The sequence below is a fragment of the Microplitis mediator genome, chromosome 10 (assembly GCF_029852145.1).
Source record: "Microplitis mediator isolate UGA2020A chromosome 10, iyMicMedi2.1, whole genome shotgun sequence".
NCBI lineage: Eukaryota > Metazoa > Arthropoda > Insecta > Hymenoptera > Braconidae > Microplitis > Microplitis mediator.
This window is the reverse complement of record NC_079978.1, coordinates 3,798,495-3,814,582: the sequence shown is the minus strand read 5'-3', so window position 1 is coordinate 3,814,582 and position 16,088 is coordinate 3,798,495. Positions and strand designations below refer to the sequence as shown.

General features: G+C 30.9%; 1 protein-coding gene and 1 long non-coding RNA gene across 2 annotated transcripts in view; one reads left to right on the top strand and one right to left on the bottom strand.

Moving 5' to 3' along the window:
* Positions 1 to 10,434, top strand: part of LOC130676683 (sodium/calcium exchanger 3) — a 35,923-nt gene extending 25,489 nt beyond the window's left edge. Inside the window, exons 6-8 of the mRNA XM_057483104.1 lie at positions 5,219 to 5,377; positions 8,472 to 8,643; positions 9,735 to 10,434. Of these exons, the coding sequence (XP_057339087.1) occupies positions 5,219 to 5,377; positions 8,472 to 8,643; positions 9,735 to 9,939 (536 nt within the window). The 3' untranslated portion in view covers positions 9,940 to 10,434. The remainder of the gene's footprint in view (positions 1 to 5,218; positions 5,378 to 8,471; positions 8,644 to 9,734) is intronic.
* Positions 10,435 to 14,612: 4,178 nt separating this feature from the next.
* LOC130676694 (uncharacterized) lies at positions 14,613 to 14,939 on the bottom strand. Its single transcript, XR_008991470.1, has 2 exons — positions 14,727 to 14,939; positions 14,613 to 14,648 (listed from the first exon to the last, which is right to left on the bottom strand). It is a non-coding gene; the product is annotated as an uncharacterized LOC130676694 (long non-coding RNA).
* Positions 14,940 to 16,088: the final 1,149 nt, after the last annotated feature.

The window sequence follows — 16,088 nt, the reverse complement described above, 5'->3', positions numbered from 1 at the left end:
TTAGACACGTTCCTTACTCTTGTGATTATTGATCTTAATATTTAACTGCTTTTCTACATAATTAAACGACTGCAGACACTCAATTATTAACCACAAAAGCGCAATTTAAAAATCACCCATAAAAAGGTACGTGACAAAAAGATTTTATTTCCGGAATAGTTGAATAAAAAGCAGTTGAAAGAGTGACGGGATTTGCATATCCCAAGATTTACGAGACTCAGGTATCATATGTGCGAATGACAGGCTTACCAGGGGATTCGCCGGATCTGATCGTAAACATACACACGTACGTTGAGTAGATAGAAATAGAAATAGAGCAGAATAATATAAGTTGAATGTACATTGCAGGAAAATACGCTATAACATAGGCTTAGAGCTAAAGTAATACATGCCCTTGGTCTGTGTGTGCGTGGGTGAAGCTACCGAAGACAAATGTAGTCTCAGGGATTCTGGAACACATACTTGCTTCACATTTTCACAACCTCCATTGCTCTCTTTATACTCATTCCTTGCTTTTATCTATTTCAAGGCTGCTAAAACTCTACCCGGACACTTATGTGGGGGCGAGGATGAGAGTACGAGTGTGAATGTGTGTCTGTATGTGTGTCAAGTACTCATGTGTTGTTATTCGTATAATTGTGCGTCCCTGGTTTCCATCTCCCCGTCCTTGAGTGGTAAAAGTTTGTTACAGTGCTGGGGAATTTTTCATTGTTTCTGACGCAGCTTTGATGTCTGAAAAACGTGTATGAAAAATAAAAATTTAGATAAACGTAAAAAAAAATTGATGGAATAGTTCAAATGATCATTAGTGTCATAAATAAAAGGTTTTATTTTTCTTCCCCATGCTAGGGGTCGGAATGGGAGAAAAGAATATAAATTGACCATAGTAAGGCGAAGGACCGTGGGTATAAAAGTACAATAGACTGACAGTTTCCTAGCCGAGATACGAAAATGCTTTTATCGTTAAACACTTATAATACTTATAAGAGATGTACCCTATTTTATATTTTTATTCTTATATTTATTATTACTTTTTATTCGGGATTATGTGATCGGATATAACAAGGCTTGACATCTACCGCGATTATCTACAGAATCGTTGTCGCATGCGGTGAATAAAATTATTGTAAGCCCACTGAGATCAGACACGATACAAAGTGATATGTAAATCAGTGGGTAAAATTTTTTTAAAAATAACTTTAAGGCTAAAGTGCGTTCTCCATTCAAACTAGTATAAGTAATGTCTTTATGATCGTCAAAAGATAAATTTATAATGGGGTTTACGAAAAATATTTTTTTTTCTAAGCCATTCTGTGGATAAGTTCCCTCGGCTGGAGATAAGTCAAAATCAATACGTTATCACAAAAAAAAAAAGAAAAAATACGTTGGCTTAATCAGGCATTTCGAATCTACTGGGTAACGCGACAGGACTTACAAATGCGTTTGAATTTTTTTTTACGTGAATTTAAACCAGAAAAGTTATTTTTCGGCTTCATTGAGTTCTTTGAATTTTATGTGGAGTGAAAAAGTTGGGTCGTAATCATTGATTGCCGGAAATGTCACGTAAAAAGGAAACTACATTTTATGTGGAAAAAAAAATACATATATATACATATATATGATAAATTAGACAATGGGTAATGTAAGCCATTTTGAAATGCCACCGAAATTTAGTATGTCTGCATAATTCAAAGGGTTTCACTGAGTAGAATAATCTTTTAGGTCTAATATAAACTCAAACTCATTATATGTCTGTCAAAATACATGAATAATTAACGTATATTAATTAGAGTAACAGAGTGTAGATTTTCAGAAGAGAACAGCATGGAACAGAAAGGGTTATACGGGAATTACTGCGAACGATCCAATTTAAACAGCTCGAGTAATATTCTCTCCCATTGTTTACATCTGTTTACCTCCGAAGATTATCCACCCGTACTATACAATATTAATTCTCAACAATTATATACGCAAACATGAAAACTGTGAGCAAGAACAAAAAATGTCATTACTTGGTTCTCACGATGCAGTTAACTAATGCCGGGTCTGAAAATGCCACGACAAGTATAAAGTAAGAAAAAGTTATAATGATATACATGATGCACTTTTTTAAATTCATCCCCGTTGAGAAACATTAAACAAGTATTAGCAGGAAAAAGCGTAAAAAATTTAATAGTTTTTCGGCCATAAAATCCTTATCTGGTCTCTCCCTTTTTAAATACGTCTAGGACTTTTTTTTTGTGACTAAAACAGAGCGTAAAGTATATGAGGGTGTGAGAGCTCTGAGGCAATAAAACAAGAGAGATGCTGCCCAAAATGACAGCGGAAACTGGTGTAGTATATGCGAGGCGGTGGGTTCTCGTGCATCAGGATGTATGTCACGTGTGGTGCCATAACTCCTCGAGGACTAAACTAGGTCACGTTACCCGAGCACAAACCCGGACGAGCCAGTGAACCTGTTAAACATACCTAATCGCTTAGACAGACTCGGTTTCTCTATAATCTTCATGGTGGATTCCCAGACTGCTGGACACTCCATTAAACCTCATCACGCACCAGTTTATATCTTTTATGTGGAAATAAATGATAACAAACAGGCTGCTCGGCTGTGTTTTTTCGATTCTGACATAACTCGGCTCAACTTGGACTCGGACTCATACTCGGGACTAATGATATACGACGTGCACTTGCTAGAGTCTAATGGGCATTTGAGATCGTGCCACAGATGCGCTCGAAAACGATACACTATCGGATATTACCTCATTCCTGTCGAATCCAATCTTGATTTATATCCCTTGAATTCTTGTCTGGCCAGACTCTACACTAGCTACCAGTCACCAATTACTAGCTTACAGTTACAGTTACCTGCTAGTTTTGAATACAGATTTCCCTGAACAACTGTGTAAATACATTTATAATGCATAATATCACAGACAACATTAATTTCCATCATCAATGCCTGTCACAGATTCAATTTTTGGTGTCGGAATCTTCAAACAGTAAATATTAACACAGTGGCATCAAGTTGTGAACTTTGATTGAGTCTAAAAGCAATCAACAAACTTCCTACCGAAATTCTGAGATAAATTGGAACGTTTAAATTTTCCGCACACGAAACTCATGTTAGCAGTCAAATATTTCAGTGTCAAAAAGCCATTGACATTAAATAGGGTAGAAGTAACGTTTTCGGCGACTTTAGGGCCGGTCTTGGCCGCTTGAAAAATTTCAATAAAATAATTTGTAATGCACGCAATGACAATTCATTTTTTTACTTCGTCCAAAGACACTTTAATTACTCTATCGGAATGAAAATTTTTTTTTATACTTTTTTATTAATTAAAATAAATATCAAATGTCCGAAAATGGAGCAGTGACAACAAATGGCACTTCTACCCTATAAAAAGTATGAATGCTTGTGCAGAAAATTTCAGCATATGATGTTTTGATCTTTTGGTTTCATATATATATGGATATATATGATTGTACACGAATAATAATGATGCAATCATCATAAAAGCAGCATATAATATTTTGCTTGAACAAACGAATGCTTGTGAAAAAAATTTAAAGAGTTTTCTGCAAACAAACTCTCGCGTGACTCAACTCAGTCACTTTATCTCTTTTTTCTTTTAAAAGTATTTTAACCAAGAGATTATTATTGCAGCTTCCAAGTCAGTAGATACCACAACCCAAAGTAGAGTGCATAGTCTTTAAAGTTGTTTTGAAACAAGTAACTAAATTTTAAAGTACAATTCGGAAAGCTTCAATGTTTAACTTTAAACTTTCCAATTTCCGGAAGTGGCGAGACCGACGTTTTTACATGATCTTTTTCTCTGTGATCGAGCGGCCAATTAACGAGTCGCGTATTTCCAGGGGTCATGAATATTTAAAATCTAAAACAAAGCGAATTTGGAAAATCGTTAGCAACGTGAATAGAAAAAATTTTCGTCATCATACATCCGTTAAAAACGTCTAGCAGTATTGGAAGTAGAAGCAGTAGAGAGTATAGAAAAGCCGGTGTGAATTTTCCGGTCGGAAATATTTCACATGCTGTATTCATTTCGTTTGCGAGTATTTTAATCTGATGAAATATATTCTTGTGCTGAGTGACAATGAAAATTGCAGCCTTTGGAAAATCCCGTTATCACTATGGATGTATGCCGTCATTTTATTTTCATTCAAATAAAAAAATATTATTAATTTTTATCGACTATCATCATCATTTATTCATCAGCCAATGCAATTGTGTTGCTGCAATTGGTGGTTTGCTTTGAAATTATTATAATAGTAATATTTAAAATACTAAAATCCGAGTTAACAGTAAGTGAAATTTTACTAAAGTTCTAATTAAAGCAAACGAGAGCGTGAAAATTGAATGAAAAAGTATAAAATGCCTCTTGGGTAACGCTCACGTCTAATTAGTCTTTTTTAAGCTCAGCTCACACAGTTTCACCTCTTGACTTCACATCTTCAGAATTTTACAAGTGGCTTATTATTAATTTGACACTTTGATAATTCCCCCAACTCATTCATGAAAATTCAATAAAATCTCGGAGTAAATTCGAAATAATTACAGATTTTATTTGAATTCGAATTTACTCCGTTACTCGGAGTTCAGAATTTTTGAAAAAAAATCGCTCCGGAGTAAATAGGAAGTTATTTTCCAGCAAAGTGATTTAGGAGTGATCTGGATTTTATTTAAATCCGAATTCACTCCCATTTGGAATTTAAATATTAAAGTAAACTCCCCCGGAGTGTAATTTTACTGCAAGAGAATTAAATAAATAAACAGTCATCCGCTCCGCATTCACTACGGATTTAATCCGCATTCACTCCGCAAATTTTTTTCAGTTAAGTCGGAATATGTCAAGTCAACTGACAGTCGGTGATTCGAATCCACCTCGAAATTTTTTTGTCCATTAAAATTTATTAAAAAAAAAAATTGTAAAATAACCGACGTCCTGAATGTAATTTTTTTGACAATACTCATAAGCCTTATAGCGGCTTCACTTGCCCTTTGAAGTAGCAAACTAAAATATTTAAAAAAATTTCTACGGTAATCTGACCCGCAATTGCAACCACTAATTTTAAAATTTTTTTAATAACGTAAATTATGAAAACTTTGAATTTTATGTCAATTAAAAATTATTTCTTATATTCAATCCAAATAAAAGTATAATGAGTAAAAAAATTTATAATTTTTTTGTGATTGTTACAGACATTGCTGGTGGATATTTGTGCTTCGTTATCAGTATCGTTGGCATTGGCGTGGTTACTGCTGTTATCGGAGATGTGGCATCGTACTTTGGGTGTACACTTGGCATTAAAGATTCTGTTACTGCCATTGTTTTTGTGGCTCTGGGCACTAGTATACCTGGTAAGAATTTTCTTTCTCTATAATTAATTCCCTCGACAAAACAAAAATAAAACGAGAGATACCTGAGTAAAATAGAGAACTTTAGGACATCATTAACTTTTTTTACCTTTAATACCCTGAGCCTTTTATTTTTAATTTAAAGCTAAAGAAAATAAAACAAACGTTTAATTGCCATTTTAAGATATTTTTTTTACTTTTTCATCCATTATTCGATTCGTTTACGTAAAGACTCAGGAAAAATAAATTTACTAAATTAATTACTGAGCGCTTCGAATTACTTAGAAATTAAAATTTATAACCACTTATTAAAATATAAATTTTTAAGTATCCCAGTTTGTCAGGAGTTACTCATTTTACAAAACTTTTTGTGTGCATAGTTTTGAAATATTAATAACAGTAGATTTATAAGCCTGACAACGACATATTAAACACCGATAATAGATTCAAGATTAATTAATCAGAATCTCATGATGTCTTATTAACGTGTGCTTTCACATCGTCATCAAGAGCCGTCGAGCGTTCAATTATATCGATCCCAATAACCAAATTTCGATAATAATAATTACAACTCAAATTAATCACAAACTCCAGAGTGGTTATTTTTAAAGTAAAATATCAAATTAATACACTGTAAAAAATTTGATAAACCCGGTGTAGTGTAAATGCCTCGGTGTAAAAATTGTGGTGTGAAAATTACACCGAATCCGTGTAAAATTTAGGCGGCGTGAACTTTTTATTTTTTACACCACCAAACGTGTACAGAAAAAAAGGATTTTTTGGCGAAAAAAATGTTTTGCATTTTGAGTTGAAGACAAAAGTTTTTTTAGGACTAGAAAAAATTTCTTGGCTCAAGAATTTTTTTGTCGCCTCAAAAAATTTTTTCTTGGGTCAAGTAAAAATTTTCTTGGAGCGAGTACAAATTTTTTACGTCAAGGAATCCTTTTTTTTTTGTGTGTAAATGTATAAATGTATAATAAATAAACGTGTAAATGTACAAGTCATGATAATTTTAATGCTTATTTAATTAATCCAGAAGATATCGAGTATATCATTGTAAAAAAAAGAATCATAAAAGTGTTTGAAATAAATATATTGAACTGTTCAACATACTATTTAATATATAAATAATATTAATATACTTATGAATTAAGGGTTAAAATTACGTAACTAAAAATAATCAATGGTCAGTTGTTGATCATTCAACAAAAATACACCGAGTAATACGGAACGGTATAGAAAAAGTAGATTACACCGTGTTAAAATTACACGGATGGAAAATTTACACCAAGAGAATTTTTACACCGATATTTCACACTACACGGCCGTGCAAAGTCCTCCGGGTCCATTTTTTACAGTGTATTTGTCTATCATTTTCAAAAAATGTCACCTGCATACATAAAATAAGTAACACTAAACCTACACTCGGAGGTTTACCGCATGCACGAGCAAGTAAAGGGGAAAGCCATGTCATGCTCAAAATTGCTTGTCGAGTTCTTGAATCACCAACCAAACATTTTCGGCACTCACTTCTCTATTCTTTTATTTCTCATACGTTTTTTTTTCTCTACTGCCACTTTTTTTACTCCGCATACAAAAATCTCTATTTTCACTGGTAAATTTTCAGGGCAACTCAATTTCCTCCAACTACTTACCTACACTCATACTTATATACATGTATGAATTTACAATGCACGTACGTAGAGGGTAAATTGTGCATGGCTTCTCTCAACTCAATTCTCTACTACACCCACTTAAAACAACTCTTTCTCTAAACTCTTATATAAAAAAATGTATATATCCGACATTTCGTAATGAATTATTTTATTTTAAAAATACTAAACTATTTACATAATCATAAGCATGAGCATAAGTATAAGTATAATCTCATCGATAGTGAAGGTCTCGTACATTTTTATTGTGCCATCGTATCGGCGCATCGATATACTTCTTAATGCCGTTATTTTTTCTTCAAGGCCGACACCTTTAGATCCTCCTCTGATACTGATAAAAAAAACTCAGTCGAACGTGAACTGTCAGTGTCAAGAGAAAATCGATAGCCGTAGATACGAGCTTCGATGAATAATTAAAAGACGATGTAACGATTAATGAAAAAAATTTAATTTTAAAACAACAATCGCCACATGGAGTTTAGTGTTTACACGGCAGTAAACCGATAGTGATAAATTTTGTATCATCACTCATCGGTGTGCAATTAAATGCCTGTAATTAACTCGGTATCGGTTTTATAGCTTGTTCTCGTTGTGCGACAGTAATTAAAGAAAATGATAATTACATTGTCCTAGTTTAAATGAATATCAATACCTGAAATTGTTTTAAATTAGCTCTCTCTCCCCATCTCTCCCTCTCTTAGTTTCTCTTTTCCTGCAGTCACTGTGAAGTTCATTCCGAGTTAGAGAAAGTCGATTGTACTGCTAACAGTATAATTACCCATCCCGGTTGAACAATATTTTTTCACCTCGTTTATAGGGGTGTGTTGTAAACTTGTAGCTTTTGCTTTTACACAAAATAATATTATTTTTAATACACTATACCCTGTAACGATTCTGTCTAGCAACCATTAAATTTATTTATGTTTCTCGTTAATGTCTACTAGATAAAAGTTAAACAATTTATTGATAAAAATATTCAAGTTGATGAGTTTTTCCTCCAACAAAAATATATATATATATATATATATATATATATATATATATATATACTTGAGTACTTTTTGACTTTGTTTCTACAAGAACTCTTGACAAATTGTTAGGACATTTACAGGATTGCGAATGTATCGCAATCGCTATCACAGTGATGTTGCAAAAAAAGTTTTTCTTTTTTTTTATCTCCCTGATTCTGACGTGAAATCAAGTCACTGAGCAAAAGTTACTCGAGCTTAACAAAAAAAAAAGTTTGTGTAATGTAATTTAACAGAAAACTCTGCAGGGGAATAAAATGGCGGTATTTTTATTTAAAATTCACGTGTCCAAGATGTGTGTTGGACTCCTGGTGATGTAATGGCCTGAGACTGAAGAGTCGTTGATTTGCACGTAGGGAAGACAGGGATACTAAAAATTTTCTCGTTAAATTTCAGACACGTTTGCCAGCAAGGTTGCAGCATGTCAGGACAAGTATGCAGACGCGAGTGTCGGAAACGTGACCGGCAGCAACGCAGTGAACGTCTTCCTGGGCATCGGTATCGCGTGGAGTATTGCCGCCATATATCATGCCTACCATGGCAATCAGTTTAAGGTGGAGCCTGGCAAGTAAGTACACATACCTTCTACCTTACAGTCTCCCGCAATCCAGTTTCCACTACATACTCCACGCTACCTTATGCATACTGCAAAATAAAGATAAAAAATATTTATAATATTTTATTACAAGAGAGAGTTTTGTACTACAGCTGAATATATTTTATTTTTAGCCGTAAAAAAAATTAAGTCTGGGGTTGTGGGTATGTGGGCATGTCCAGTGCAAAGTAGACTAATATAATTATAAATTTAATTAAACTTGATGTATTTAACCAGCTGATAGACTAAAGTCTAACAACTTCAGCCGAACACGACGTAATCTCTCTTATTCCTGTCTCGCTTTATGGTTACGCAACTTTTGGATGCGTCAGATAGTAGACTACTCTACCCTTTTCTCCAACACTAGTATACAGTAGTAATAATAATAATAATAATAATGATTTGAAGTCTTCGAATTGAATCAAATTTAGTGTAACGATTTGATTTGAAGTTCGAATCAAATAATTTGAAACTTCGAATTATTCGTAACTTTTCGAATTGTTCGTCAGTTTTCGAATCATCTGAAAGTTGTTGAGTTATTTGTAACTTTTAAAATTACTCGACTCGAATCGAAAAAATTCTGATTAGTTTTCAAAAATTAAATTTGTATTCAATACACGGAGAGAAATTTATGGTAATGGTTACCATAATTCTTTCACATGCGATATGGAAACTGTTACCATAATGATGGGAATTTTTCCCATACTTATGGGAACTTTTCCCAGAAAGTATGGGCCTATATCCCATAATTCCATGTAATCATTACCATAACGGTACGGGATGATATTTTATAAACGTACTAAGAACGACTACCATAAATATCTCTCCATGTAGAAGGCTTAGTTTTTAAAGTAACCAAAAATAATTTTTTCGTAGACTCTGTTTACCTCAAAAAATTGGAATTATTGGAAAAAATATTACAACTTTAAGTTCAAAAGAAAATTTACGAATAATTCGAAAAATTCGATTCCAAGTTCGAACTATTCGCACACCCCTAATAATAATACATATCAGAATATAGACAAAGTAAAAAGTAAAATAAAAAAAAAACTTATTATCCACAGCTTGGCCTTCTCCGTGACTCTCTTTTGTTCCGAAGCCTGCATCGTAATAATTGTGCTGATGATAAGAAGATCGAGAGCAATAGGTGGAGAACTCGGTGGTCCATTCGGAATCAAAGTAATAACATCGTTGCTACTTTTCTCTCTGTGGATCTTTTATCTGGTCATGTCAACCATGGAGGCCTACGGAGTAATAAAGGGCTTCTAAGTCCAACATCGCGGACTCGCGGCCTAAAAAATATTTTAAAATAAAATGACATATTTATGCAAGCTAAAAAAACGACACATCTGGTGTAATTTTCGTCTTTACTACAAGACTATTTTTATTGTTAAACTTTTACTCAGCTGAGACTATGTTTCTATCTCTATTTCTATCTCTGTCTCTGTCTGACTATTTCTCTTGGTATTATATAGATACTTACATATAATAATGTAATACTTAAAGTCTATTCACTGGCTCGGTGGAAAAATGTCCGAATAAAAATAGGAGTATAAAACTGGTATCGGTGTCCACCGCAGCGTTGGTGATACGATACGATGCCAAGTGTAAAATAGAGATTGAATTTGTCGTCTCTTGGATTTTTCTGATTTTGCTGGGACACTTTCTTGTGCAATACCGATCTGCAACACTCCGCATAACTACGAATTACGTTTACCGAGTACGCTATCTCATAAATACGAGGATTTAAATAAAATGAAAATAGTAGAAGTGTAGAAAATAAAACTCGGATTAAAGAATTATGCGGGCGGTTTAAAATTTTGCCTTAATAAATAATTAAAAATATTAAAATTGTAAAAATAATAATTAAGTGTATAAAGAATTGACAATGAAAATTATATTAGTTGAGTCGTTATAACGTGACACGTTACAATCAAATCCATATTATATATGTAAATTTTATTGAAACTGCATATACTTATAAATAGTGTATTTACTTTATTTCGAGTACAAGTTTACTATTAATATTAATGATGATGATATTAAAGGTTCCATCAGTAGACTAGGAAACGAGTGCTGCAGATTTTATTAATTTTAATAGGATGATTGTAATAAGAATAAGTAATTAATTAATTAATGAATAATAGTAATAATCAATAGAAAATAATTAATTAAATGAAATCGCTAATTTTATATATGTAAAGTGTACTTGGGTACATACGTTACTTTTGTTTTAAAAATGCTATAGTCTTCGCATCAGTAACGAGATATTTTAAGAAAGTTGTGTAATAGAACCGTAAGATTTATTTGTTGCTGTAAATTAAGTAATAATAATAATAATAATAATAATATTAATAATAACAATATAAAACGCTTTATATTTAATAATTTATTGTGTTTTGAGCCCCGAGTAAATTTCACTCGGGCGGGAATGAGTGGACGGATATTTTTTTCGAGCTAAATAAATCAACTGTCAGTATTAAGACGACCTTCGCTCGAATGTAAAAGCTTTTCCTGTTTTTCACTGCCTTTGATCGGGGGTCGCGCTCATATTGCTTGCAGTATGGACTAGGGATGACTCTAATTATAAATTCAGGCAATCGATCACTCCAATACTATTACAGTTAAAGAGAATATGGATGCGTTAATGTTTATTGATCGGAGCGCTTTGTGCAGCCATCAGTCATTTTTATTTATGTTTATTATTTGTCGTGACAAATGTCTCATGCATTAAGAAAATTAAATTCATTAATACTGTAAAAAAAGCGGTGTTAAAAGAAACAACCGGTGTAGACAGTGGTAAAATACCGGTGTTAAATCGGTGTAGAAAAAAGAAATTAGAGAAAAAATGTATTAAATATGACATAATATATAAACGTAATGAATATTTTCTGGAGGAAGTTTCAATTTTGCTATGGACTTATTTAAATAATTATTTGTTATACGTACACTGTAAAAAATTTCGGTGTAAAAATGGACCGAAGAACTTTACACGGCCGTGTAGTGTGAAATAACGGTGTAAATTTTCTATCCGTGTAATTTTAACACGGTGTAATTTAATTTTTTTACACCATTCCGTGTTACTCGTTAATTTTTTTAACGAGCAACAAATGATCATTTAACATCTTTGATAAATAACTACTCAATCAATGACTATATTAATATTATTGAGATATAGAATCGTATTTTCAACATTTAAATATTATTATGATTATTTTTCTTTAACGCAAAATTATCATAAATTACACATTTACCCGCTTGACGGTGTAAAAATTTATAATTCACACCGCCTAAATTTAACACGATATTTGGTGTAATTTTCACATCGAAATTTTGACACCGTGTCATTTACACTACACCGGGTCCAAAAAATTTTTTACAGTGTAATTTATTTAAAAACTACATAATTTTACACAGAAAAAAAAAATTTTCGACTGAAGGTAAATATTCTTGATTCAAGAAAATTTTTTTGAGGACCTAAATTTTCTCCGATAAAGTAGAAATCTTCTCCGACCAAGACCAATTTTTTTTAACCAAGACAAATTCTCTTGGCTCAAGAAAATCTTGACTTGGTTCCCGAAAACGTTTGTCTTCAAAAATATTTTCTTGACTCAAGATAACTTTTTTTTCTGTGTACGCCCACTATTTCAATTACCAATAATTTAATTAATTAATAAAAATACTGTGTTAATTGTAGGGATCGATTAAGTAAAATATTTTAACGCCGGTAAAGAATATTTACACTGGCGGTGGTGTTAAAATTTAACATAGAAAATTTTAACACCTACACCACCTGGACTTATACTCCGTTTTTTTTACAGTGTATGAAAATTAATATTAAAAAAAATCAGACAAAATTTTCTTAAAACAATTAGATGATAAAAAGAATTTAGTAAATGCAATTTAATTTTTCGATAAATTATTAAATTAATAACCCGTGATTTTAAAGTTTTAGCCGAGGCGGAAGATTAATAACGAATGCGGGTCACGGGTAAGATAAATAAAGTTTGTCTGTGTCTATAATAAGTCTATGTGTGGGTGTATTTCTTTGATTGTTGAAACAAAAGATTTCCTCAGAGATTCGGGCCAACGAAATTTCCACCAAAGCAAAGCAGACGTAAATTGTAATTTTCAAAAAAATAAACGTTAGTTGTCTCTATTAAAACTAGTCGAAGGTTTACTCTTTACTATAAATTTAAAGAAAAAAAAAAAAAAAGCAATTGATTAAAATTATTAAAAAACGCTCAGGCGTTACTCAAATAGCAAAGCGTCAAGTGATAAAACGTAAGTGAGAATCTTGTCGATGCCCTTAAGATTTTCGTTCTCGATATAAATAAAGCTAATGGAATAAAATGAGAATCCGATAGATATACTTATATATAATAGTGGAACGGCAAAGGAATAAAATGCAAAAGAAGGAAAAAAGTAGAAAAGGAGGAAAGAAAAAAGCTCGTCGTGGAAACGAAAATTTACGGAACGAAAGATTCTTCGTTACATTCAGCGTATCCTTTGTTGAGCTGGCCCTTTACTTTTTTAAAAATCAATCCGTATAAAGTACGATCTCAACTGACTAGATATTTTTTATTTTTTTTTCTTATAAATATTCGAGCGTTAAAATTAGATTTTTAATTAAATCCTTTATCATAAATTAAATGATCCTTGATAAAGTAATTTAATTAGCGATAACATTTGCTCACACTTAATATATATATATATATATACATTTTTTTTAATTTGTTTACTTGGGCAGCTCGTGCGGATACATATTAATGAGATCGACTCTTAGAACTCATATATATTTATTATACTATTTTAGGTAGACATCGGACTGTAGATAGAAAATTACATAATTGATAAATTTATAAATTGAGCAAAAAAAAAGTAAATAATATATACAATAATAATAATAATATTAATGATAAAAGTTTAAGAGAATAATTATGAGATTTCGACAAGAACCTTCGCGCTAGAACTATAAATATTAACTAATCAAATACTCAAACGACTTTATATTTGTTATCATTTCCTGTACTCTATTATTTATACGCGAGTTTCTATACCCGGGGACTATCGCTCTACTGTAACATTAGATTTTTATTCCATTTTCGCGTCTATAAACCTACTAGTCGTATTAATAAATTATATCTACTTCTATTTATACTATTTACGATACTATTTACAAGTAATACGCCAGCCCTAAAATAATAATCGAGATCTAAATATCGTAGGTAGTTACTTTCTTACATAATTTTTTAATAAAATTTATTATCTAATCAAATTATGACGGACCAAGGAGACTTTAGTCTCCATGACTGGCCAAGAAACATATATTCGAAACAATGGGAGTTAATCTTTACTGAAATTATACAGAGATAAAGAATTTTCCGGCGTAAAAAATTTTTATTTGCCATAAAAAATTTTTCGCGCTATAAATTAAAGACTAAAATTTTCTTGGGGCGATAAAAAGTTTTCTTGGGACAAGAAAATTTTTCTAGTCGTAAGAAAATTTAGTCTTCAATTCAAAATGCAAAATATTTCTTGCGCCAGAAAATTCTTTTTTCCTCTATAGTTATATTTCTAATTAATTACTAATTAGTTGATGTAGTTTTTCGTATTTAAATTAATTAAATAAAATTGACCAATAATAGAAAAATTTAAATTTGGACCAAATAGATTTTTATTCACTTAAATATTTACATTCCCCAAAAATGTCTATAAATATATATCTATTTTACGTTTCATTTAATCCGGTTCAATTTAATCGAGTTATACATATACATATATATCTACATTTATTTTATAAATTTCCGATTATAATACTTTTAGTATTTCACGCACAACTTGACTTCGTGCGTGCGACTGACAAATTTTGTTACTTCAATTGCACACTTAACTTCCAAATCATTTTTTTATTTATTTTTTTTATCAATATCAGTTTTATAAATTGGGGCTGGCTGATTTTCTTTTTATAAAAAGATCTATCAATTAAAAAATATATATATATAACAAAAGTAACGAGTACTACACTATCTTAAAGTACATATTTATTAACTTACAATCAATAAAAAAAAAAATCTATAAGAAAATACTTCAATTCATCTTCTTTATGTCTGCAATTTACAGAGTAGATTTTAGTATTAGTATTTATATACAACTATATACATATATACATATATATATACATATATATGTGTATAAATTTATAGTGATGTATAGTTCTCATCAGTACAGCAAGCCATTACTCAGGCTATACGATTTACTGCTGAACACTTGAATCCTGTAGAAATAAAAAAAAAAAAATATATATATATATATATATATATATATATATATATATATATATATATATATATATATATATATATATATATATATATATATATGAATTACTGTATACACAGTGATCGAACAGCTGTCAGCTGAATTTGACACAAACCTGCTGGTAATTCTCTCAATAATATTTCGATTGCTGTAAATTAGCCCGACAAATATTTAAAAAAAAAATATTGATGTAATAAAAATATCGTTAAATATGCAAAATAAAATGTGTGTAGACTTAGGCGTTTAAAATTATATGCATACTGTAAAATAATTTAAGTACAATGTTAAAAAATCACTAGCCGGGAGTAAATAATTTTTATCTACAGAGATATAAACCAAATCCCACATAAGACCTAATTTCGACAAGTAGACCAAAATGAAAAAGGAAAAATAATCCGACTGATAGAAAAATTAAAAAACTCCTCCAGATTTAAGTAGAAGATCTCACTAGATTTGAATTATTTTTTTCCGGATAAAGAATAAATGTGAATTAAATTAAATTAAATTAAATTATTATTATATTTATAAATTATAAATAAATGAGTTATAGTTAAAACAATAAATACACGTTATGTATATATTGTTGTGTTATTGCATAGTATATAACTGAAAAAATAAGCTGAGAAAATAATAACATATTTAATTTTCTTACGCTGAATCTTTTCCTCCCGTCCGGCAGAGTCCAGATTGTTGCTACATACACACATATATAAATATTTATATATTAAATATATTTAATATCATATAATTTTAAAATTGTTGAATTGTAAATTTTCCAAGCTTACTAATTACTATTACCCTGGAAAAAGAGTTACGATTGATTGATTGATTGATTAATTATTTATTTCCATTTTATTTACCAGATTGAATATGACCCTGAAGTTAACAGACAATTACAATTTTCGGATTTTTTTTTCAACAAATCAATTGCAAAAAAAAAAAAAACCAAAAATATGCACATGTAGAAAATTAAAAAATCTATAAGTGCAATTTTTCAAAATATTTTTTTTTTTACAATTTATTGTTTTTAAAAAATTCAAAAAATTATTAGACGTCGGCTAACTTCAGTATCATTTAAATATGACCCTGAAGTTAAC